This window comes from Castor canadensis, chromosome 17 (genome assembly GCF_047511655.1).
Source record: "Castor canadensis chromosome 17, mCasCan1.hap1v2, whole genome shotgun sequence".
In the NCBI taxonomy this organism is placed as follows: Eukaryota; Metazoa; Chordata; class Mammalia; order Rodentia; family Castoridae; genus Castor; species Castor canadensis.
This window is the reverse complement of record NC_133402.1, coordinates 3,707,291-3,729,857: the sequence shown is the minus strand read 5'-3', so window position 1 is coordinate 3,729,857 and position 22,567 is coordinate 3,707,291. Positions and strand designations below refer to the sequence as shown.

Below are 22,567 nucleotides of genomic sequence, written 5' to 3'. Positions count from 1 at the left end.
AACAACAGGAGGACACTGACCTGAGGCCTCTGGGAGGCTCATGGACTTCTCCACTGCCCACAGCCCGACTCCACTCTCATCCCCCAAGAGTAAGAGGAAAAAGCTATGTATCTGTCACTGTCTGAAGCTCCCCACTCCCAGTCCAGGCCACAACTGTTTTCCACATCCCTAGCTACCTCCCCAACACAGCTTACAGCCTTCTTGGAAAACACTCCCACTTCTGGGGGTCCTAGAATAGCTGGGCACATCCCCACTGCAGGTGGTAAAGGGACAATGTAGGGCCACCAAGCCTGACACCATCTGCAAACCACACTCAGCCCTCAGCCTGCTGCTGATAGCTTTGCCTCTACCCTCCTTCCTGTTCATCAGGGTTATTGCCCCCACAGCCCTTCTTCACAGCTGGGGCAGAGACAAGTGGTATTTCCAGGCTGAGTCTATGCCAGGGGCAGTGGAACAGCAAAGAGGAGCTGGGGCCACACATACCACCTAGCTAGCATAGGACTCTGCAGAAGATTCTGGAGGCCACCTGATCCCAGGACCAGCCGTGATGCCCTGTAATGACAGGGGGTTCAAGACACCCCTCTTTAAAGGAAGGCAGGTAGCGAGTTGCACGTCAGGCCCACCTAAGGAGGCTCTGACCTCCCTTGTCTGCCATGAGCCTCTCCCAGCTTGTCCACAGGCACTGTGGCTCCTGCGGCTCCTGCTGGCAGAAGACTGGGCTTAGAGTGGGTGAGGCTGCCTAACTAGACCCCCTTACTTCCCTGCCCAGGTCTTACCCTCACCCTGAGTCAGGACCCCTGGGAGGATTGCCCTTCTGGACAGGCCCTCAGCAGAAGCCCTGCCAAGCCCAGGCCTAATGCCTTTTGGGGGAGAGGGGCTCCAGCTCTTCATACCCTCCTTGCACCCAGTCCATGCACCTCAGGCTGAGCCCAAGAGACTCATTCCATTTTATCCTTTATTTTCTTACAAAAGGCCTTCATATCATCATTTGTCTTACAAAAACCACTTTGTCACTGAGCTTGAAAATCATTTTCCCAGCATAAATGGGAAAGGATCTCTTATAAATATATTTAAAAAAATGAAACAACAGAAGCAAATCCTCACATGCCCAGAGCACCTTCCCTTCCAGTTTTCTGTGCTTCTTAGGGCTGAGGTCAGAGCCATAGGGCCTAACCCACTGCTCTTTCTGGGGGCTTCCTTCACTGGCCTCCAGTCTCCGTGGCTGGCTAGGGGAGCCCAGCAGGATCCTGGCCGCGTTACCAGCACACGGCAGGGCCCATGTGTGCTGGGATTGCACTCTGAAGAAAACCATCCTGTACGTGCTCAGGCTGGGGGCTACAGGAGCTCATCACCTGGGCTGTAGCAGCTCCCATATGAGGCAACCAAACCCAGAAAGGGGTAGGGGCTGACTGCAGTCACACAGCCCATCCTGCATGTGTCCTGGTGGTACACACTGAGAACTTCCTTTGTGGCAGAACTGTGCTGGTTAACAGCCCAGCCCCTTGGCTATTCCATTACTCCTGGCTTAGATGTAGTGCTTAGCAGGGAGAGCCCCTTGGAGGCTGGGCCCCACATAGCCCATGAGTGGCACTTCACACTCAGGTCCACCTGGCAGGGTCTCCCCACTGCCCTCAGTAGCCTTGGGGCCTGGTTCTAAGTGGGCCTTCACTCCCTCTAGCTCCAGGGGCCCAGCCCCTGGTCCCACCTGTCCTTTGTCCTGAGCTGTGGCTGCTGCTCGGCCTCGCCGTACACAGTAGGCTGCCCCTGCAGCAGCCAATGCAGCCAGGAGCACAGCTGCCAGGGCAGGTGCAATGAGGAGTGGCAGGTTGCCCTCACGGGCCTGGGTAACTGGGGCATGGTTGGAGCGGACAGCTGGGGGTGTGCGAGCCTCCCCACAGGCCTCCTGACCTTCAGGCACTCGTCCGACCCCCAAGGGTGTGACGCAGATGGAGTAGGTGGCATTTGGCCGCAGCTGGGTGACTGTGTACTCTGTGAGTGAGGCAGGCAGCCGCAGGGTCACCAGCCGTTTGTCAGGACCTGACAGGTTTCGGTAGGTGAGGCGGAGGCTCCTGAGCTGCACAGTGCTGCCCTGCAGGTAGCGCTGCAGCCCCACACGAAGAGAGGTGGGGCTCACGGGCTCAATGCCCAGAGGCAGGGGCCGTGGGGGCACTGGTGTGGCTGGTGGTGTGGGGCTGGGCCCCATCCCTTGCCCCACTTGACTCTCACAGTACAGGCCCGTGACACCCTCGGGGCACAGGCACTCCAGGTGATGCCTCACCCCCAGGCGGCAGGTGCCCCCATTGAGGCAGGTGGATGCTGGACAGTCCTGGAGCCGGGGAGCAGACCCCATGGTTGGCGGGGCAGTGGATGGTAGGCTGGGGGCCTCAGTGGTTGGTTCTGTGGGGCTGAGCCAGGTGAGAGCTGGACTGGAAGGGGAGAGTGTGGGCTCCCCTGCTGTGGGCCTCATGGTGGGCACCATAGCTGTGGTAGTGGCTGGGCAGCCAAAGTCAGCGTAGTCCAGCTCCAGGAGCAGTCGACCGGCATTTTTTGGTGGGAAGTGGCATCGTGTCTCCTCAGGACTGGCCAGCGTAATATGGCTCTCTCGCACCCAAGGCCCGAACCAGCTCAAGGGGCACACACAGTTGAAGGGATTGCGGGCAGCTGCCAAGAGGCGCAGGCGGGGGAAGAGGGCTGAGAGGTCACTGGGCAGGGCCTGCAGGCTCAGGTTGCTCAGGTCCAGCTCCTGCAGGGTGGCCAGGCCAACCAGGTCTTCGGGCCGCAGCTGAGCAATGCGGGTGTTACCAGCCAGCCGCAGGCGTGTCAGGCCCCGCAGGCCTTGGATCACAGGTGGCAGGCGCTCCAGCTGGTTGTCAGACACATCCAGGTCATGGAGATTGCGCAGGCGGCCAAAGAGCCCCTCATCTAGCTGCCGCAGCCCCAGGCCAGCCAGCCGCAGTGCCTCCATATTGGCGGTGTCCAGGATACCGGGCTCCAGAGCTGAGAGGCTGTTGTGGCTGAGGTCGAGCAGCAGAAGGCGGGGTAGGTGTAATGGGGGCAGCGTCCGCAGTTCATTGTCCTGCAGCTTGAGCTCCAGGAGGCGGTCAAGTGCATCAAAGGCACCAGGCTGGATGTGGCGTATGCGGTTTTTACCCAGGTAGAGGCGCTCAAGGCACCGCAGACCATGGAAGGTCTCATTGGTGATCTCACGCAGCTTGTTGGCAGTCAAGTCCAGGTTGCTGAGGTTGACCAGTGGCTGGAAGATGCTGCCAGGAAGACTAGTGATCTGGTTCTGTGATAGATCCAGGAGCTGCAGGCCAGGCAGGCCAGCAAAGCTGCCTGAGTCAAGCGTGGTAATGCCGTTCTCAAAGATGTACAGGCCCACTGTATCAGGCGGCACGTCTCGGGGCACCGTGGTCCCCTGACGGGCAGTGCAGAAGACTGTCTGTGGCTGGTTGCACTGGCAGCCGGATGGGCAACCCTGCACCCTGGGTCCCAAGGCCAGTGACAGGAATAGCAGTAGGGACGGTGGCAGGTGGCTCCTAGAGTGCATCTTCTATCCCTGAGAACAAAGAGGCTGTGAGTCAGGGCCAGGAGGGCAGCCACACCAGGAAGAGCAGAAGGGAATTCACCACTCCCCACCCCCAGATGCATCAGAGCCCAGCATTTATGAGTCAGGTCCCCAGTGCCCCCTGCCTGGTTCCTGGCCCATTCCTGTCACTCCATCACCATGTGATCTTATCATTATGATGTCGGCTAACGTGAACATGCAGTGAGCTGTGTATAGGTACCAACAGAGACTAGCATAGGGACTGACGACAGCCTCTGAGTATTCAGAGGCCATATACAGCCTCCTCTTGCTGAACCCAGGACCTCCTGTCTCTGCCTACACCAGTTCCTCTGACCCAACTGTGGTGGACAGGGGAGTAGAAGAATCATGGGTCCAGTAGTGGCAGCCCCTCCCTGTAGTGTCTGGAGAGACAGGACGGGCAGGCGGCCCGGGCGCGTAAGCAGAGAAGCTGGCTGCCCTGGGCTGCTGGCCCTTGCACCATGCTCTGCATCTCTCTCCTCCCTCCTTGCAGTGAAGAGAGACCGCAGCAGGGAAGACTTCACGTGGAAACTATGGGATCTGTGTTTTTCCACTTGTGCAGTCAGACCAGACCTGCCTAGGGTGGATGGAGGCTATGGGCCACCAGGATGTGGCCAGCAGCAAGAGTGCTGAAGGAGGGGCAGAGGCTGACTGCAGCTCTTGGCAGGTGCCCCTGTCTTAGGAAGGGGAAAAGCTTGCCTCTTCAGAATTCTCAAAGCATGATGATATAGTGGGTTAGTTTGGTTTTGGTGCTATTGGAATATGAACTCAGGGCCCTGTTCTTGCTAGGTAGGTACTCTACCACTTGAGACATGCCTCTAGCCCCTAAAAGCATTACAATAGAACTAGAGGTGAGGGGCCTCTGGGGCTCAGGCAGGGGATATTGGTATGTGGTGGTAGCTGGAGGGAGTGCTAGATAGGACAAGCCCCACAGGCATTGAGAAAGATGTGCAGCAGCTGTCTCCTCAGCAGTGACGGTGACCTGTCCTTCCCACAAGCCTGTGCTGTTCAGCATGCAGCCATCTGTTAGTCCCCCAGCAACCATTTTAGGGGGAAGCTGCTCTTACTACTCCCAGGTAACAGAGGAATAGTGCCAAAGAGTCTGAGCTGGAGCCCAGGGCCTTAGCTATAACCACTGTGGCAGGGTCTGCCCTCTGCCCCTGGGACAGTGTCCATACCCTTCAGATGCAGGGCCCCACATTTCGACGATCTGCCAGGTGTTAGGGGTTCCCATTCCTAGCTGAAACTGCCTAAGACAAGACAGGTCCACAGTTTACCCTTTCACTCAGACTCCTAGGAGAGCCTGGAGGCCATACCCCTGCACAGCTCTCACTCTGGGTGCCCCAGGAGTTCCCTGACCTTGTAGGGGACAGCAGCCTGTCCCCAGGCAGGTAGTCCAGCCCAGTGGCTAGCATCCCCTCCCTCTCCAGATGCCTGCTGCTCACACAAGGGCCTTTTGTGCTGGAGCTCAGTCCTCCCCTCCCCCACATGGCCACAGCAGGTAACACGACCCCTACCCAGCCTCCCTCTACCCCCTGCTCAGTCCATGAGGTTCCCTTCACCCTCCCCCGGCCCCCAGTTACAGGGAATGTGAGGAGGAAGAGAAGCAGGGGGTCCCAGGACAGACAAGTTAGGTTCCTGGGGTCTTGGGCCAGCTCTAGATAAAAGGGGAGGTCCATTGCCAAGGTTGGGCCCATACTCTGCCTATGTAAAGTTTTCCTCTGCCAGGGAGGTTGTCTCCCCCAGGAACCTCTGGCCTGGACGCCCTTGGTCTTCTCTCACCCTATGGGTGGACTCCTGATGAGTACTTTCTAATAACCTGACTGTGCTGGGTACCTCCATGAGGTGGAGACCCCATCTGTCTTGGCTCTGTGGTCTCCAGTGCCCATGGAGTGAACTGCCTGGGCCTTGCACTGAGCAGTAGATAAAGCAGATACCAGAATCTGGAGGGCTTCTGGTGTCCTTAGCCCTGCTGGTGCCTGTCCCATGAGGGTTCTTTGTCTGATGACCTAAGGCTCCATGAGCTACACCCCCAGCCTCCTCATCCCACAGGACCTGTTCCACCCTCACTGACTCAGAGGGCAGTGGGTGGAACATGGCCTCCAGATGTGGGCTTCTAAGTGACCCCCACCCACCCCATGTCCTTGTGGAGGTGGCGTGCCTTTTTCTGGATCAGCCCTCTCAGCAGGGCCAAGCCAGGGTCAGGTGGGAGGGGACCTTACGCGTGGCTGGCCTGGCCACACTGCTGCTTTAGCTCCCGTGGGCCTCATATAAGGTCATGGTTAAGAGCGCTGGATCCAGGCAGACGGCTCTGTCCTCAGAGGTGTCCAAGCTGTGAGGACACAAGACAGTGACTCTTACCACTTCCTGTACACTCAGTACATCTCAGGGCTATGGGGCAGAGTGCATGTAAAATACTTAGCATCAAGTGTCCAGCCAGGCCCTCAGGCTTAGGACATGTGCTGGGGAGGAGGAGGACCCACTGTGGGCTCTGGGCTTCCTAATCTGTTGGGCCTTTAATCAGTGGTCATTAAGGGGGAAGGGAGAAAACACTGTGGGTCTGTCTGGCCATAGGATGGCCACCTGGCTGGCAGGTAATACCCTATGGAATGTGCATCTGAGTTGGTGGGAAATGGGGCTGGGTCAGGCTAGGAGGGACCAGGGTCCTGGGTGAAGGAGACCTGGCAGGCAGCAGCTAACCTGCTTCCCATCCCCCAAGATGCAGGGTGAGCTCCTCTACTTAGCTCTACCTTACCCTGCAAGGGGAGACTGAGGCAGGAGTTGGTACTAGGGCTCTGAAAAACTTGAGTTTATAAGCTGCAGTCTGGTGGCTAGGAGGCTCTTCCATAGGATTTGTGGCACCAAGAGTAGATTAGGCAGTCCCTGGAGGGAACCTGGATAGGATGAACACTGACCATGAAGGGGACAGACTGGTGTGGAGCAACAGGAGACAAGAGGCCTGAGTTCAGGCCCAAGTTCTGCTGCTGTATAGATTCCCAAGCTCTTTGACTGTGGGCCTCAGCCTCTCGTCTGCAGAGCTGGTATGAGCAGCTCTGCCCACTTCATTCTCTGCAGTTGTTTTGTTGTTCTGTTTGTTTTTAAGCACAGAGTTTTTAACAAGTTCTGGAAGAATGTTCTGCCTGCCTGGGGCCTGAGGGGAGCACCAGGCCTGGTGTGTGTGCATGTATGCATCGGGGGTGTCTCATTGAAATCACAGCTGCCCTGTGCTGCGCAGTGATTACAGGGCTCTGACAGGACCAGGACCTTCGCTTTGATATCTGATCCCTGAACTCAGCCAGGGAAGGGAGATCTTGTCCTCTGTGAAGGGTGTGGGGAGAGTTATGGAGCAGCCCTGGGCTTTTTTTTGGGGGGGGGGGCGGTAACTGGGTTCAGGCCTCTCCCCAACCCCTGAACTACTCAGGTTTCACCTTGACCTGGCCCTACTGTGAGATGGTGGACAGAAGCAGGATGCATAGGTCTGGGTTCTCCAGTGCACAGGACGGGGTATCTAGGTCTGACTGCCAGGCTTCTCAGCCGGCTGCAGCCACAACGCCCACCTCAACTCCCATCTGTGATGTGGAGGCTGGTCACAGTGCCTGCTTCCAGGGTGTTTTAGTTTGTACTCAGAGCACTTGCCAAGTAGTGGGTAAACATTAGCTATTGAGGGTGTTACCCGTAAACTCCGAGCCCTGCCTGCTTCCAGGGAAGGAAGCCACCTGGGAAAGGGACTGGGCACCACCTTCACACCCACAGGAGAGCCCTGGGCCCATGGTCAAGGACTCATGCCAAGATTGCCCTCCACACTCAGGATGGTGGGGAAGTGAGAGGTGGGATACCCTTAGAAAGTGGGTGAGTTGTCCTTTGGCCTGCAACATATGACCTCTGGGAGGGACTGTGTGAGTAAGGAAGACTAAGAGAATTCGTCATCTCAGCTCCCAGGGGGACCCGGAGAGCCCCTACCCCAAGTATGCTACACACTTGTGGGTACCCACTCACACACATGCCCTGGGTCAGACAGGGACAGGAGAGTGGGTAGGGTAGAAGCCAGGCATTTGGGTGACCACATCAGCCCTGGGACTGGTGCATCTCCCTGCTGTTGGGGAAGAGCATGTGCCCAGCTGAGTGGAAGAGAGCTTAGATAGACAGAGCCTACAACCCCCTCCTGTGCCAGTCACTGCAGAGTACATGTGAGGGTTGGACCCTTCAGGTCTGGCTCCAGGCCTCTGCCTCCTGGTGCTAGCCTGCCTGGGCTCTACACTGCCGGCCAGGCCTGGCAGCAGCCCAGACCCAGGAGCCTGCCAATCTCCCCCCACACCCCCAGGCAGGCGAGACCGTGCCGGCGGCCAGAATGCTGGCTCTGGTTTTGCTGACGTGTCTGAGGAGGCTCAAGGCGCCCTGGTTGGGTCCACCTCATCTCGCCTTCCCTGGGACAAAAGCAGCCCCTGGTCCAGCAGGGCAGAGAGGTCAGGGTCTCTGTCCTAGGTACTCACACAAAGGGCATTGGAGGCTGCTTTGGTTGGGCCTGTTCTCCAGGTGGGGTCTGTAACCCAGGAGGATTAAGCCAAGGGGTCCCCAGGCGGGCTCTGTTCATTTTGCCAGCTTTGTGACCTCATCCCAGCTTCCTGCCCTTGTGCACTTCTGTAACCCTTAGGGGATTTTCCACCTCAGCTGCAGAAAGCTTGTTAAAATCCTAATGCCCTGGGTTCTACCCAATAAGAAGACCAATTAAATAAGAACTTCCATGAGGGCCAGGCAGAGTTATATTTTCGGAAAGCTCTTCTGAGTCCTCCACACACCCAGAGGGTGGCGAAAGGAACAACCAGGACATCAGCTTGTCTTCCAGGGAAGGGGTACAAGATCCTAGAGCAGGAGTAAAGGAGCTGTCAGCTGGGCCCTCCTTCTCCCTCCTAGGAGGCTGGCCTGGCCCCAGGTGAGTGTCTTCAGTGGCACTGTGGGTGACCTGGCTACTGCCAGACCTGTCAGCCCAGGGCAGGGAGACCAGTGACTAAGACCATTCCCCAGCCCAAGTGAGCCCTCAGGGTGGCAGGACGTGTCATCTCAGCCAGGAGAGGGGCCACCTGTTGGGCAAGGATGGCTGTGGCCCCAGGAGCTATGTGGTGGCTGTGGCCCAACTAGAAATGGGCCAGTCCAGACGCCACTGTCGGCACGCGGCATGTATGATGCCACTGGGGCTGGGCCCTGTCCCCACCCAGGACCAAACATCCATCTAGTAAGGCTCCAACCCTACAATTAACCCTGAACTTGCCAGAAGAATATCTTAGTCACCAGAGAAGGCCCCCAGCCTGCTGCTGCCTGGGTCCAGGAGTCTGGGAAAGGAGTGGCCCCAGAGGAGTCTTACCCGTCTCACACCCACCATGCCATGTCCTACTGGCCACTCTATAGCACAAGTGGCCTTCTTGGGGCCTGTGAGCTGGTCATTGAGTAGGTGGGACCTGGTCACTGGGCCTCAACTCTCCCCCTCATAGCTGTCACTGCTGCCTAGCCACTGGGGCCAGAGCCAGTAGGGCTCTAGCCCGCCCCAGCTCCATGTCAGTGCAGGCCAGCTCCCTCCTCCCTCCTCCCTCCTTAATGAAATCTCTCAGGCAGCCTCTAGGAATGCCAGACCCTTATTGCATTTCCCCAGGAAGAATATGGTGGGGTAGCTATCCCCAGCCTTAGAGAAGAATTGGTCCTTTGCATGCCCTCCCCCCCCCCCACCAAAACCATGGTGGCCTGAAGGAACCTCCTCCAGCCTCCTCACACCCAGGGAGGCTGGAATGAGGAAAAGCGGGGGAGGCCTGCGGGCCTGGACAGCAGGCTGAGGGGTTGGGGAAAGCAAGCCGGCTGACTCTGGAATGTGGAAACCGATAAAAGGAAGGAGGCTGAGCCCAGGCTGGGCCCCTCCCCTGCACACTGACTCCCTGAAGCACCCCTGCCCGCACCAAACACAGCCCCCGCTGCAGTCACGCGCACAGACACACGCCCACACCAGACGCACACCCACACACACACACACATTCATACACTCACACTCCCTCCCTCCCTCCCTCTTCTCCAAGAACTCACGCAAATTCCATAGCAATGAGGGGAACTGGTTTTCTTGGCAACACAGAGCATTGGGTTCCCCAGCCCAGGGAGGGGCTCTGAGGAGAGCTGAGGGGGCTCTGGGAGGGATCACTAACCCTCTTCCCATGAGCTCAGTACCTGCCAATGGTCAAGGATGCCTCTGTGGGCAGCCTTTCTGCTAACCAAGGGGGACTGTCTGGCTGGGCTGCTGAGGTGGAAGCTGCCTCCTGGGCCCAGCGGGGGCCCCACTATCTTCTTCCCAGGAGCTGTGCAGCCCAGAGGTGGGGTCCACTTATAATCCCCAAGGACTTTAACTCTCCCTGGGATTTGTCCTAGCTCCCTCATGGCTTTAAGTGGAGGTGTCGGTAATAGAAGCTAGAACTGTGTATCACCTCCTGCCCAGCATCTCTGGAGCCAGTCTGGCTCCAGACTGCCTGACAGAGGGACCTCTCCAGAGACAGCACGGGCCTGCATAGTGTCTGAGGGGCTCCTTGCAGAACCCCCTCTCCCATTTCCAGAGTATGTAGAATGGTGTCACTGTACAAATGCCCTGGGACACCATCCCCACTACCTCACTCCCAACCACAGGTCTCGGGTGGTGGTTCCAATGTGCAGTTCCACTAGGCTGAGGGAGGTGGGGACAGGCCCCCAGGCTGGCACGCATTCTCCTGTGTCCTTTCCCTCCCTGAACCAAGAGACTAGATAATGGTCTGGAGGGAATCCAGCTGGGCTGCTCATTACCAGAGCCCTCTTCCTGCCTCTGACACTCTGTTTACAGAAGCTCCAGGGGCTGATTCCCCCAGGAGAAGACAGTAAACTCAAGGGACTGCTCTTCCATCCCCCCAACCCGCCTGCCCAAGCTCTGTTGGGCTTTATCAACAGCTGGGCCCATACTGGACTTCACTGCCCGCTGGGCCAACTAATGGAGCCCACTTGGAGGGCACCAGCCCAGCCACACCTCTATGCCCTCAACATTCAAAGTCCAGCCTAGCAGAAAGGAACCTTTAGGAGTTAGTCCAGTTCTTGGCCTGGGGAGGTAGGATCTAGGTGCTGGTGCCTCTCTCTGGAGCTTCACCTGCCCGTGGTGCAAAAACAAGTACAGGACACCTGGACCCTCAGGGCCTCTTCCACGCTGCAGGCCCCACCCCTGGGCTCCAGCAGAGAAGCTGTCAGGGACTCTGGTGTAAGAGTAAATGGGGTGAAGTAGAATGGCTGGCACCAATCAGATGATTTGCCAGTGACCACAGGGAACTTCAGCAGTCTTCAGGTCACAGCACTACCAGTCCAGGGACACAACGGACAAGGCTGGTTATAGGCCATTGGGTTTGCAGCCCAAAGTCTCTTTCCTGGCACAGGCAGAGGGTGGGGCACTCTGCTACCTGGAACACTTCAGAGTTGTGGCCAGCCAAGATCCATCCCTTACGGTGGTGGTGGTGGGGGGGGGGGTTACCTATTAGCCACACCCCGTTCTTCCCCAGGGCTGCACATAAGTGACCCCCAGCTCTGCCATGTATGACAAGGCCCAGAGGACTCCAGGCAGACGGTCTGCATGGGGCCACTGGACTGTATTACCGGGGAGGGAAAAGTAACCAAAGACTACTGCTGAGCCATCCCCTGAAAGGGGTTTGATTCATAAAACTGGTCATGCCAGAGGGCCCAGCCGTGGGAGGAGGAAGCGAGGGAGCGGGTGTTTATTTTGTCTGCTCGCAGCCTAGCCGGCCGGTGAACCATATACACACGCGCGCCCTGGCCAGCCAAGGGCTGGCGGCGCCCCGGCACGCCCGGCGGGTTGGGGAAAAGTAATCTCCCCAGGTAACTAGCAGTGCGAGGCTGGGGGCCGCCGTCCCGCCGGACAGTGCGTGTGCGCGCGGCGTGGGTCCGCGCGCGTGCACGGCGAGTGTACGCAGCTCTCCTGGCGCCCCCCGTTCCCGCCCCAATTCCCCCAGCCCGGCCGACACTCACCGAGAGACAGCAGGGCCGATGGAGCCAGGCGGGCCGCGGCCTTAGTCCTTCGCGGCCGGCCAGGCCCTAGGGGGTCCTGGGTCCCGGGGTCCCGAGGCAGCCGCGTCCGCGTTTCGCCGCTCCGGGCTCAGGCTCCGGAGTCTGCCCGCCAGAGGCAGGTCCGTCTTTAAGGGTAGGAGGCGGGGCCATTGTGGTAGGGGGCGGGACCTCTCCCCATTGGTCGGGCGGTAGTCCGTCGTGGGTGGGGGGGTCTGTGTGTGTGTGTGTGTGTGTGTGTGTGTGTGTGTGTGTGTGTGTGTGTGTGTGTGTGTGTGTGTGTGTGTGTGTGTGTGTGTGTGTGTGTGTGTGTGTGTGTGTGTGTGTGTGTGTGTGTGTGTGTGTGTGTGTGTGTGTGTGTGTGTGTGTGGTCGGGCGGTAGTCCGTCGTGGGTGGGGGGTCTGTGTGTGTGTGTGTGTGTGTGTGTGTGTGTGTGTGTGTGTGTGTGTTGGGGGAGGGGAGGTGATTATCCAACCGGGTTGGCCAGGTCTTCAACCCACCACTCGCGACCTGTGCAAGGAAAGACTACCCTGCTTCATAGGAAGTCAGTACACTCGAGAACACGTCTGTCCCTAGTTTATTGTGTGACAGTGAGTAGATTCCTGCTTTTCTTAGTGTGAAAAGCAAATAGGGCTAGAGGCGTGGCTCAAGTGATAGGGTGCCTGCCTAGCATGTTCAAACCTAATAGGGGGCCGGGTAAGCCTAGCTACTTGGAAGGCAGAGATATGGAGGATTGCGGTTCAAGGCCAGCCCTAGCAAATAGTTTGGGAAGACCCTACCTCAAAAATACCTAACACAAAAAAAGGACTGGTGGAGTGGCTCAGATGGTAGAACACTTGCCTAACAAGTGTGAAGTCCTGAGTTCAAACTCCAGGGCTGCCAAAAAAAAAGAAAGCAAATATTGAATGAGCCAAGAGGCATATCACAGAGCAGGGCACCACTGGCTCATGTCTACAATCCTAGCTATCCAGGAGGCAGAGATCAAAAGGATTGCCATTTGAGGCCAGTTGGGGAAATAGTTTGTTAGTGAGACCGTACCTTGAAAATACCTACACTAAAAGGGCTGGTGGAACGTCTCAAGTGGTAAAGTGCGAAGCCCTAAGTTCAAACCCCATTACTGCCAAAAAAAGAAGGAAGGAAGGAAAGAAGGAAAAAAAAAAAATACTAAATGCCTCTAAGATTCATGACACAGAGCAGGGCACCAGTGGCCCATGCCTATAATCCTAGCTATCCGGGAGGCAGAGATAAGGAAGATTGCAGTTTAAAGCTAGCCCCAGGCAAATAGTTTGTGAGACCCTCTCTAAAAAGCTTAAAAAAAAAAAAAATCGCAAGAAATGGCTGCCAGAGTGGCTCAATCAGTAGAACGCCTGCCTAGCAAGTTGAGGCCCTGAGTTCAAACCCTAGTACTGCGAAAAAGAGTCAGACACAGATGCCTGTGAGACCCTAGACAGGTAACATAAATGCAAGAAGGGAACCCCAGGGCCTTTGGAGACCTGAAAGGCAGAGGTAAACAGTAGGGCACTGGGGTAAGGGGTCAGTTCCCATGACCAGCACGGCCTGTCAGAGCTCAGGACTTTTCAAGAGAACTCAAAATCCAGATATTTTAGGTGCAGTTTCTCAATGTGGCATTGTTGGTAGCTAATCCCAATTTCAAAACTCATGGGAAGGCCATACAAAGTCCTTCCTAGAGCCTCCTAAGTACAGACTCTAATAGTGAATTTGGGGTTCTTGCAGTTATCACAGCCTCATGGCAGGGAGCATTCCTGGGCCCCTTCTCCACCTTTTAAGTGAAGGACTGAGACACAGGAAGGGAAGTGGCTCTCTGCCTAAGGCCTCACAGCTACTGGCAGCTTCAAGTCCAGAATATGCTTGGGGGGATGGGGGTGGGTGGGAACCTCACCAACAGTAGGTGGGACTTGGGCTTCAGTTGACAGTGGCCCTTGATTGAGCAGGAGGGGCAAATGACAAGGGCTGGACTAGTCCAGAAAAATCCCCTGACTTGGAGGATTCCAGGAAAATGCTCTGCCCTCTTCCCTCCCATGTTTGTGGTTAGAGTTATGCCTCAGAGTCTTTGGGGACCCAGTTAAGCTCCCAGCTTCCGGACATCGTACCCCCCTCCTGCCTGGTTTGCAGCCAAGGCCTTTGGCTGGGCAGTTTGAGTCTTTGGGGGACGTGGGGCTTGTCCTGGAGGTTGGACCACATCAGCTAGGGACTTGTATAGTCTCTGGGTGACTCTGCCTCCAGAAGGGACAGTGGTCTCAGTTGTTATGAGGGGCTAAGCAGGGTCTGCTTGGAACTTCCAGACATCTCTCTGCTCCTTGGCCTCCATAGGGTCCTTTTGGCAGGACCGATGAGGCTCCTTACTACACACGTTCTCGTGTTGTGGATGTGGGACGTGACCTGGGAAATCCCTTCTCTTGGGCAGAGCTGACCCCCGGGTGTATTTCGTGTGGCCCATAGGGCAGGTTTTAAACTTTGAAGCCATTGCCAGCCTTGAAAAAAATCAGGTGGTTTCATACTATAAAGGGACTTCCCAGCTTGCCTTGAACAGGAAGTCTCTGCTAGAGCTGAGTAGAAGCTGCCCTTCTGGCCAAATCTCTCACAGGTCACCCCAGTCCCCACCAACCCCTGTTGTGTCTCCAGGCTCTTCACTCTCTGGAGTTTCTTGCCTGACCCAGAAGCATTTGTGTCTGTAATCAGCGCTGTGTGACTTCTGGTCAGACTATCCCTAAGCCTCTTCTATTAGCCCTTAAGTTCTCAGAGGCCCTTGGGAATATCCACAGATGCCCCACCAGGGGTAGTGTCACAGCAACTCCATCCCGGTATTTCACAAGAACAGGACTTCCTGGTGGCCTCCAAGCCCTTTGCTTATGTGGTCAGTTCTTGCTCAAATGCATGCACCTACTGAGTAAGATGTCTACCCCTGCCCTAATCAAGGCTCTGGGGTCATGTGGGTCTCTATCCACCCAGAGGCTCTCAGCAGCTACCAGGGACCTCACCAGCTTGCCCAGTCTTTCCTGTTGCTCTCAAGCTACTAACCCCCTCAGAAATCCTGCAAGGAAGGAGGGGCAGGGAGAATGGGGCAGCCTTGACCCAAGGGCCTTGACCACCCAACCTGGGTGACAGGGACAGATCCAAGGGACCTGGACTGCTTTGGCTCAAGATGTCTGGGGTTGAGGAGAACTGGAAGAGTTTGACTGCTTTTCCCAGAAGCACACCTTGGTCCCTCTACTGCCTGCTCATGGCAGGAGAGTTGGAAGAACTGGTGACATTATCAGGGGCCAAAGCCCACTCTCCTGAGCCAGTTGGTGCCACCATTGTCCTCTGTCCTGGGATGGAGGGTAGGGACAGATCTGGGCTCTTAACCTTCTATGACTGACACTGGACCTGGGTCAGAGCCATTGGAGGTGGCAGGCCCAGAAGCCATGGCAGTGGGGGGGGCATGAGCACCGCCTCTTACCACCTCTGACTCTCAGCCAGTTCAGGGCACACCTTCTGCATTCCAGACCCATACCTCTTCACAAGGCCCAGGGTCAGGCCCGTGCCATCTTTTGCAACTCTTGGTACTGCGTGTTGTGACCCCATTTCCTGACACATGCTGTGCCATGGACAGCAGAATGCTCCTGCTTGGCAGAGCTGCCCAGATGGCTCTGCCTGAGGCGAGGAGGACTGGCCTGACCTGTCTGAGGAGCTAGCCCTGCCCATTGTGACTTCCTGCCCCCATACCTTGCCTGAGCACCTGAGTCAGTGGACAGAAGCTGATGCAGCACCATGAGAGGAGGCCAGTCCAGGCTTTTTCAGGAGGTGGGTTTAGAGGGCAGGGAAGTCATTAGTGCCACAGTAGAACCCACAAGACTCTTGTTTTGTTCTTACCCAGGCAGCAGAGGGCCACATGGGCCCCTACCCAGTCCACTTGCTCTCAGCCTTGGCCCTGAGTCCTGTTTTACTCCTTGTTCCCACTGCTTCTGGCCTGTCCCTATACAGCATGACTCCTGCTCAGTGCCAACTTGCTCTTACCCTGCCTTTGCTTAAAATGCACCATCAGGGGCTGATAGCTTAGAGGTAAGAGTGTGTTTATCTAACATGCACAAGGCCTTGGGGTCAGTCCTCAGCACCACAAAACAAACAAGCAAACACACCACCAGCCTTTTGTTGCTTATTACCCACTGGAGACAGAACTCCCCTCCTGATGTACCAGGCCCCATTCCAGCTGACTCTGCCCACCCCTGTCCAAGTCTTTACCCATCACCTCACTGTTCAGAGTACCGGGTATATTGCCCTTCCCATCTTCAAAGGGCCTTGCACCCACCTGCCACAGGGCCTTTGTATATGCTGTTCTCTCTAGAACTCTCCCTATGGCATGTTTGATTTCTCCCTAACATTGGGATTGTAGGAAACAGACTCTTCCACAGTGGCCCAGCCAAGGTCCCATCACCCTGCCCCTTGCTGTACATCCTCAGAGAATAGAGTTGTCTCTGCCTCTTGTACCAGGCTGTGAGCGTCTTGAGGACGGGGATGGTGTTTGTTGTACTCACCTCTGGTCATACCAGCATGCCAGGCTAGATGCAGACTAATGGCCAAGGCAAGGAACAATCATAAAGTAATGAATGGTGCCTCAGCATGGAGCATCCCCAGGCCACACTCTACCTCTCGTCCCCTCTACTGTGGTAGGCGGTGGTCAGGATGGGTTAAGAAGGGCAGTGCTGAGCCTGGCTTACCCTGTTGGCCCTAGGTAATTAGGCCTGTGTTACTCACAGGTGGCCAGCCCAGGGCCCTCCAGGAAGTTGTGGAGACACAGGACCCCACCCAGCTCTCCACCCACTCTGGTGCTGGCAGAAGACTGGTGGGCAGGGAGGGGGAGGCTGGGCCCCTTGTCTCCTGGGTAAAGTCAGCCACCACATCTGGATGATTGGAGAGGTAGGGTAATGTATAAAGGTGAGTACAGGTGGAGGTACAGGCCCAGGGTTCCCAGGGACAAGACACTGAAACAATAGCAGGAACAGAAAAAAGCTCCCTTCTAAATTCTCCCAGATGCCCCTCCCCAAATGCTGGAATCAAAAGGCAGTGCTCACTGGCCTAGCAGACAGTAAGGGGCCTTCAGAGGCCCAGGGAAGGAAGGTATGAATCCCTGCCCAGGTCAAATCCCTGGTCACACATGCAGTTGGTAGAGGGTAGCCCAGCATAGGGTGGCAAGGGCCTGGGGAATCCCTGCCTACCCTCCACATTCCCAGCCATTATCCCTTTCTGCCATAACTACCACCTCAGGGATGGGATGAGAGCATCCTGCCCACTAAGTCTGGTCTGCTGCCCTGGAGATGGAAGTCCAGCAGCGCTTCTCCCCAGTGTCACTTGGAGGCTACTTGGAGGGACAGCGAGTCTTTAGGACATGCTGTGGCCCATAGCATGTGGGGTGACGGAGCAGGTGGTGCTACTTTCGGTACAGACCTGAAACAGCTGGGGTAGGTGTCCTCAGATAGCACTGGGTGGAGATGGAGCATTCCTGCTTCTAGCATTGCCCTCTCCTCACCCTTCTGGCCATGCCAACCTGATGTCTACACTGGCTGAGGAGGAACAGGACAAAACGTATATGAGGTCTTCTCAGAAGAGCCTGGTGTGGAAGTGTGGAGGTCAGGCCTGAGGTCTCCAGTCCTCGGGCCCCAACACGGGTCCTGCAGGGAAGCAGGTGGATATGGGGTTGGGCTTTGTGTGTGGACAGTGCTAGGAGAGGAGTTGGAGGCTCCTTGGAGACAGGCTGGACACGGCTGGAAGAACTGAGTGACTTCTGGTGCTTTCCAGGCCCCTGACCTGAGGTCACATAATGCATGGCCTTCTTGCTGCCCCTTATTCATCATCCTGCTCCCTGACCCTCTCCCCAGGTCTCTGATGCCCCTGCTGGATCCAGATTCTGGGCTCCTGGTCCTGGCAGGAAAGGTGAGCAAGTTCAGAGGCCCTCATGCTGGCACCCTCCTTGTTGTCCCCCTAAAGAGGAGGAACGAGAACAGTGTAGGCCAAGCCTGAGAGCTTCCCTGCTGCTGGGGACATCTTCACCTGGGCAACCAAGATGTGGTGATGTGACTCCTAGAAGGCAGGAGCACAAGGCTGAGAACATGTAACTACTAATGTGTACTCCCAGTGCTCACCGCATGAGGTGCTAGTGAGCAAGTGAGGGGAAGTTTGCCACAGGTGCAGAGTCACTGCTCCTAGATGGCCACCATGGTTCTGTGGCTAGTGGTTCTGGGGAGGAATAGGATCTGGTGCCAGACCAAGGTCACCAGGGCGAGGTCGATGGGTGGAACTCAGATTGGGCTTGTTTCAGGGCGAGAGTCAGCTGTACTGCTATGAGGTGACCCTGCAGCAGCCAGCACTGAGCCCAGGTGAGCCCCTGCTCCCCCGTACCTCTTCCCTCTGGTTCTCCTCCCTCCTTACTGTTCCCCATGGTGTTCCTGACAGTGACCCAGTGCGTGCTGGAGAGTGTGCTTCGGGGAGCAGCCCTCATTCCCCGGCGGGCACTAACTGTCATGGGCTGTGAGGTACTCCGTGTCCTGCAGCTGAGTGATACAGCTATCATACCCATCAGCCACCATGTGCCCCGAAAGGTAAGGGGATCTGGGCAAGGAGCTGGAGGCCTGGGAGACTTAGACGTCACTAACCACTTGCCTGTCTGCCACCAGGCTGTGGAGTTCCATGAGGACCTGTTTCCAGACACCGCTGGCTGTGTGCCTGCTTCTGATGTCCACACCTGGTGGACTGGAAGCAACCAGCAGGTAGGGCCAAGCCTGGTTCTCACTCCCACCTGGTTCCATTCAGTCCAGCTGTGTACTAACTTAGTTGGGCCTGCTGTTCCTCACCCCCATCTAGTCTACCCTTCCAGGGGTTCCTTCCCCATGTGTGCCCACACTGGCAGCCTCAACCACTAGCCTCCCCACAGGTGCAGAAGATCAGCCTCAATCCCGCCCATCGGCCCCATCCCAGCTTCACTTCCTGTCTGGTTCCCCCCATGGAGCCTTCCTCTGACATGACCCAGCCTGTGGAGACACCTGGGACTGATACAGACCCAAGTGTAAGTACCAGTCCACACACACTCTCATTGCTACTGTGACACAGCAGCAGGTTTTGAGGTGAAATGAGCAGTAGGTGTGTTATGCCACCTGCCCAATTGTTTTTATGTTTTTTTGTTTGTTTTGTTTTGGTGGTCCTTAGGTTTGAACCCAGGGCCTCACTCTTACTAGGCAGATGCTCTATCACTTGAGCCATACCCTTTGCTATTTTTACTTTAGTTTTCTTTTCATATAGGGTCTCATGTTTTTGCCCAGGTCCAGCTTCAGACTGTGAAGATCACAGCTTCAGACTTGATCTTCCTATTTATGCCTCCTGTCCTTGCTGGGATGACAGGAGTGAACCACTACACCTGGCTTTTTATTGAGATGAGGTCTTGCTGCTGTTTGCTTGGGCTGGCCTTGAACCATAATCTTTTTGATTTCTGTCTCCTCAGTAGCGGGAAAACAGGCATGAGCTGCCACCGTACCCAGCCTGTATTTTGTTTTTGAGATAGAGTCTCACCAGCTGCTCAGGCTGGCCTGAAACTCACAATCCTGCTTCTGTTTCTGCTTCTGCTTCTTGAGTAGCTGGGATCACAGATGTGCTCTACCACATCCAGCTAGTAGTGTGTTCTAAACTCTGTTGTCCACCAGCAGCACTTCACATAGACTAAATTTTTGGCTTCTCTACAAATACTGGTAGCTGTAACTCACTAGTGCTGTACCCACAAAGTTGGGAGCCAGGACCTGCCCCATGACCTAAAGCTCGTTCTCCCCTTGCCACATCTACACAGCAGGGCTCATGCCTGACCCAGTATCCATAGCCCAGAGGGGTCCAGAGCAGTGGTCTTGGAGTTGGCCAGCTGTCCCTGCTCTTGCTGGCCAGCACACCCAGGGACCTGCTGGCTGACCAGATCCTTCTCCCCAGGAGGGCTTCTCCTCCCCTCCCAGCTCGCTGACCTCACCCTCCACGCCCTCCAGCCTGGGGCCCTCGCTCTCCAGCACCAGCGGCATTGGTACCAGCCCCAGCCAGAGGTCGCTGCAGAGCCTGCTGGGTAAGCTGATCAGGACAGCCCCAGTCCCAGTTGTCGTCCTCTGTCTCCCTGTCCTGAGGAAGTCCTCATGGAGTGGGCATCCCCACTCACCCAGACTTGGGCTTCTGGCAGTCGTTCATCCTGTGGGTTGCTGAGGTCATCTGTAAAAACAGAGAGTAGCCTGAACCATTGCAGTGGTCCCTGGAGCCCTGGGGTTACACCAAGATACCTCAGTCTCCATCAGAGGAGCAAGGGTGAGCGTCCCTGGTGAACTATGTGTACTGCCTGTGAGAGGCCTGGCCTGGTATCTTCCCATGGCAAAGGTAGCAGGCAGCCGGGATTCAGCATGCAGGGTACACAGGCACAGCATCCTTACATGTGGCTCTCTGTCCCCTCCAGGCCCCAGTTCCAAGTTCCGCCATGCTCAAGGCACTGTACTGCACCGAGATAGCCACATCACCAACCTCAAAGGGCTCAACCTTACCACACCTGGGGAGTGCGACGGCTTCTGTGCTAACCGGCTGCGTGTGGCTGTGCCCCTACTCAGCAGCGGTGGGCAGGTGGCTGTGCTTGAGGTGAGGGACCCCCACCCTGCCAGGGGTGCCCCTCAGGTCCCCTGCGGTTGGCAAGGATGTTCAGAGCTCACTGAGTCCAAACTGTGTCAGGCAGCTGCCTGGCACATCCCATAATCCTCCCAGCTGCTGTATGTGGTGGGCGCTCTTCTTATTCCCATTTTACAGATGAGAGTGAAGAGGCACAAAAAGGTTTAGTGACCTGTCCCAGTCACACGGCTATGTAAGTGGAGCTGAGTTTGCATCCAGGCTACCCGAGCCCAAGATGAGCTCTTTGCACCACTCCACGCTGCCGCCCCCTCACTTTCTGGGGCCTCACTTTGGCACCTGGGACTCAGAGCACAGGGGGCTGCTGTAGAGGGTGGGGGCCCAGGCACAGTGTTGTTGTACAGCCCGAGACTGGTCTTGTGCTGATGCTGATGGGCTGTGGGTGGGGTGCCTCCCCAGCTGCGGAAGCCTGGTCGCCTGCCCGACACAGCGCTGCCCACGCTGCAGAATGGGGTGGCTACGACTGATCTGGCTTGGGACCCTTTTGACCCCCACCGCCTTGCTGTGGGTAAGGAGGCTGGGCCCCCAGGCTTGAGGGGGACCCTGGATCCTGAGGGGGCAGGGCAGACAGGGCTCTGGGGCCCAGCACTGAGGAGCTACTGCTCTCTCTGCAGCTGGGGAGGATGCTCGGATTCGACTTTGGCGGGTGCCCCCAGGGGGCCTAGAGGATGTGCTGACTACACCTGAGACTGTGCTCACAGGTCAGGGGGAACTGGAGGTGGGGCTAGGTGGGCTGTGGCTCCCAAGGGGCTCAGCATCACCCAATGGTCCTCCCCAGGCCACACAGAGAAAATCTACTCTCTGCGCTTCCACCCACTGGCAGCTGATGTGCTGGCTTCTTCTTCCTATGACCTCACCATTCGCATCTGGGACCTCCAAGCAGGAGCCGAGCAGCTGAGGCTGCAGGGCCACCAGGATCAGGTAGGTCATCTGCCAGGACAGAGTCCTAGCCATGCGGCCGAAGGCTGCCTCTCATATCCCCACCTATCACCAGATTTTTGGTCTGGCCTGGAGTCCCGATGGGCAGCAACTGGCCACTGTGTGCAAGGATGGGCATGTGAGAGTCTATGAGCCCCGGAGTGGCCCTGAGCCCTTGCAGGTGAGCACACATAGACCGGGTATGGGCCCTCAGACCCATTTGGGGGGACTTTGGCTGGACCTCAAGTGCTGTATCTCAACAGGAAGGTCCAGGACCTGAAGGAGGCCGTGGTGCCCGCATTGCCTGGGTGTGTGGTGGTCGCTGTCTGCTGGTATCTGGCTTTGACAGGTGAGGACTCAAGGACCCCATTCCCGGGCTTATTTATGCAGCTCCTCAGTGCCTTTTCTCCACAGTCGTAGACACCTTTCAGGCCTACAGAAACTGTTGCCACCCCTCCTCAATAATGGGATGGGTGACGGGATGGGTGGATGAATGGGGGCAGGGTAAATGAGTAGATGAATAGATGAGTGGTGAAGTGATAGGTAACCAGACAGATAGGCCTGTGGATAGGTGAGTAGGAGGGAAAATGAGAATATGAGCTGTCAGATGCTAGGGGACAAAGCCAGGCCCAGGAGCCTGCTAAAGACAGGTGATGCTCAGGAAGCACAGAACGAGGCCAACAAGAGAGACCTGAGAGATGGGCACCTGGCACCTTGGAGGATGGATCAGGGTAGGCCTCCCAAGGGATGGATTATCCAAGGTGCTGACCAAGACCTGCAGGAGAGGGCATTCAAGACTTGGTGGAAAGGCCAGGAAGCTGCCCAGCCCTGATGGAGCAGAGAATGACAAGTAGGATGATGGGAGAAGTCCTGACTTGGGAGGCTGCAGGGACTGGGGAGGACGAGGGAGGCAGGGAGCAGTGGGTTGGGACTCTGCTGCCCCAACTAGGCCAGTTCTGAGGGCTAGACTTGTTTCTCCGATGCCTGCTGGCCCTCAGGTTCCTTAGCCCAGAAAGGGTGAGAGTTGCTTTGGGTGACTGCCCACTCCAGACCTCTCCAGCCCTAAGGACGTGTTTCTGTCCCTGCCCCCTGGCAGCCGAAGTGAGCGCCAGCTGCTGCTGTATGCAGCTGATGCCCTGGCGAGTGGTGCCTCTGCAGTGCTGAGCCTTGACGTGGCTCCCTCCACTCTGCTGCCCAGCTATGACCCTGACACCGGCCTGGTGCTCCTCACGGGCAAGGTGGGCTAGATGGGGGATGGGGTGGGGGCAGGAGCTGGTGTAGTTGGCCACTTTACTGTCACCTCCCCAC

The 22,567-nt window shown here is 56.8% G+C and overlaps 2 protein-coding genes across 9 annotated transcripts in view; one reads left to right on the top strand and one right to left on the bottom strand.

The window, feature by feature from the left end:
* Window positions 1-22,567, top strand: part of Coro7 (coronin 7) — a 64,829-nt gene that overhangs the window by 36,915 nt on the left and 5,347 nt on the right. For all 8 annotated transcript variants that reach the window (XR_012443133.1, XR_012443136.1, XR_012443134.1 and 5 more), the window contains 13 exons: window positions 17,527-17,581; window positions 17,967-18,024; window positions 18,101-18,246; window positions 18,322-18,414; window positions 18,579-18,710; window positions 19,616-19,742; window positions 20,121-20,296; window positions 20,741-20,849; window positions 20,956-21,042; window positions 21,120-21,262; window positions 21,336-21,440; window positions 21,523-21,608; window positions 22,356-22,497. Coding sequence is in view for 3 of the 8 variants with exons in the window: in XM_020156533.2 (XP_020012122.1) it covers window positions 17,527-17,581; window positions 17,967-18,024; window positions 18,101-18,246; window positions 18,322-18,414; window positions 18,579-18,710; window positions 19,616-19,742; window positions 20,121-20,296; window positions 20,741-20,849; window positions 20,956-21,042; window positions 21,120-21,262; window positions 21,336-21,440; window positions 21,523-21,608; window positions 22,356-22,497 (1,459 nt within the window). In the remaining 5 variants the exon portion in view is untranslated. The remainder of the gene's footprint in view (window positions 1-17,526; window positions 17,582-17,966; window positions 18,025-18,100; window positions 18,247-18,321; window positions 18,415-18,578; window positions 18,711-19,615; window positions 19,743-20,120; window positions 20,297-20,740; window positions 20,850-20,955; window positions 21,043-21,119; window positions 21,263-21,335; window positions 21,441-21,522; window positions 21,609-22,355; window positions 22,498-22,567) is intronic.
* Vasn (vasorin) lies at window positions 936-11,763 on the bottom strand. The gene is made up of 2 exons (XM_020156536.2): window positions 11,615-11,763; window positions 936-3,559 (listed from the first exon to the last, which is right to left on the bottom strand). The coding sequence occupies exon 2, from the start codon at window positions 3,548-3,550 to the stop codon at window positions 1,526-1,528; it is 2,025 nt and encodes a 674-aa protein (XP_020012125.2). The 5' UTR covers window positions 3,551-3,559; window positions 11,615-11,763; the 3' UTR covers window positions 936-1,525.

What these genes read in the sequence shown, in the direction of transcription:
- Vasn (XM_020156536.2), bottom strand. Translation starts at nt 3,550, where the DNA reads ATGCACTCTAGGAGCCACCTGCCACCGTCCCTACTGCTATTCCTGTCA.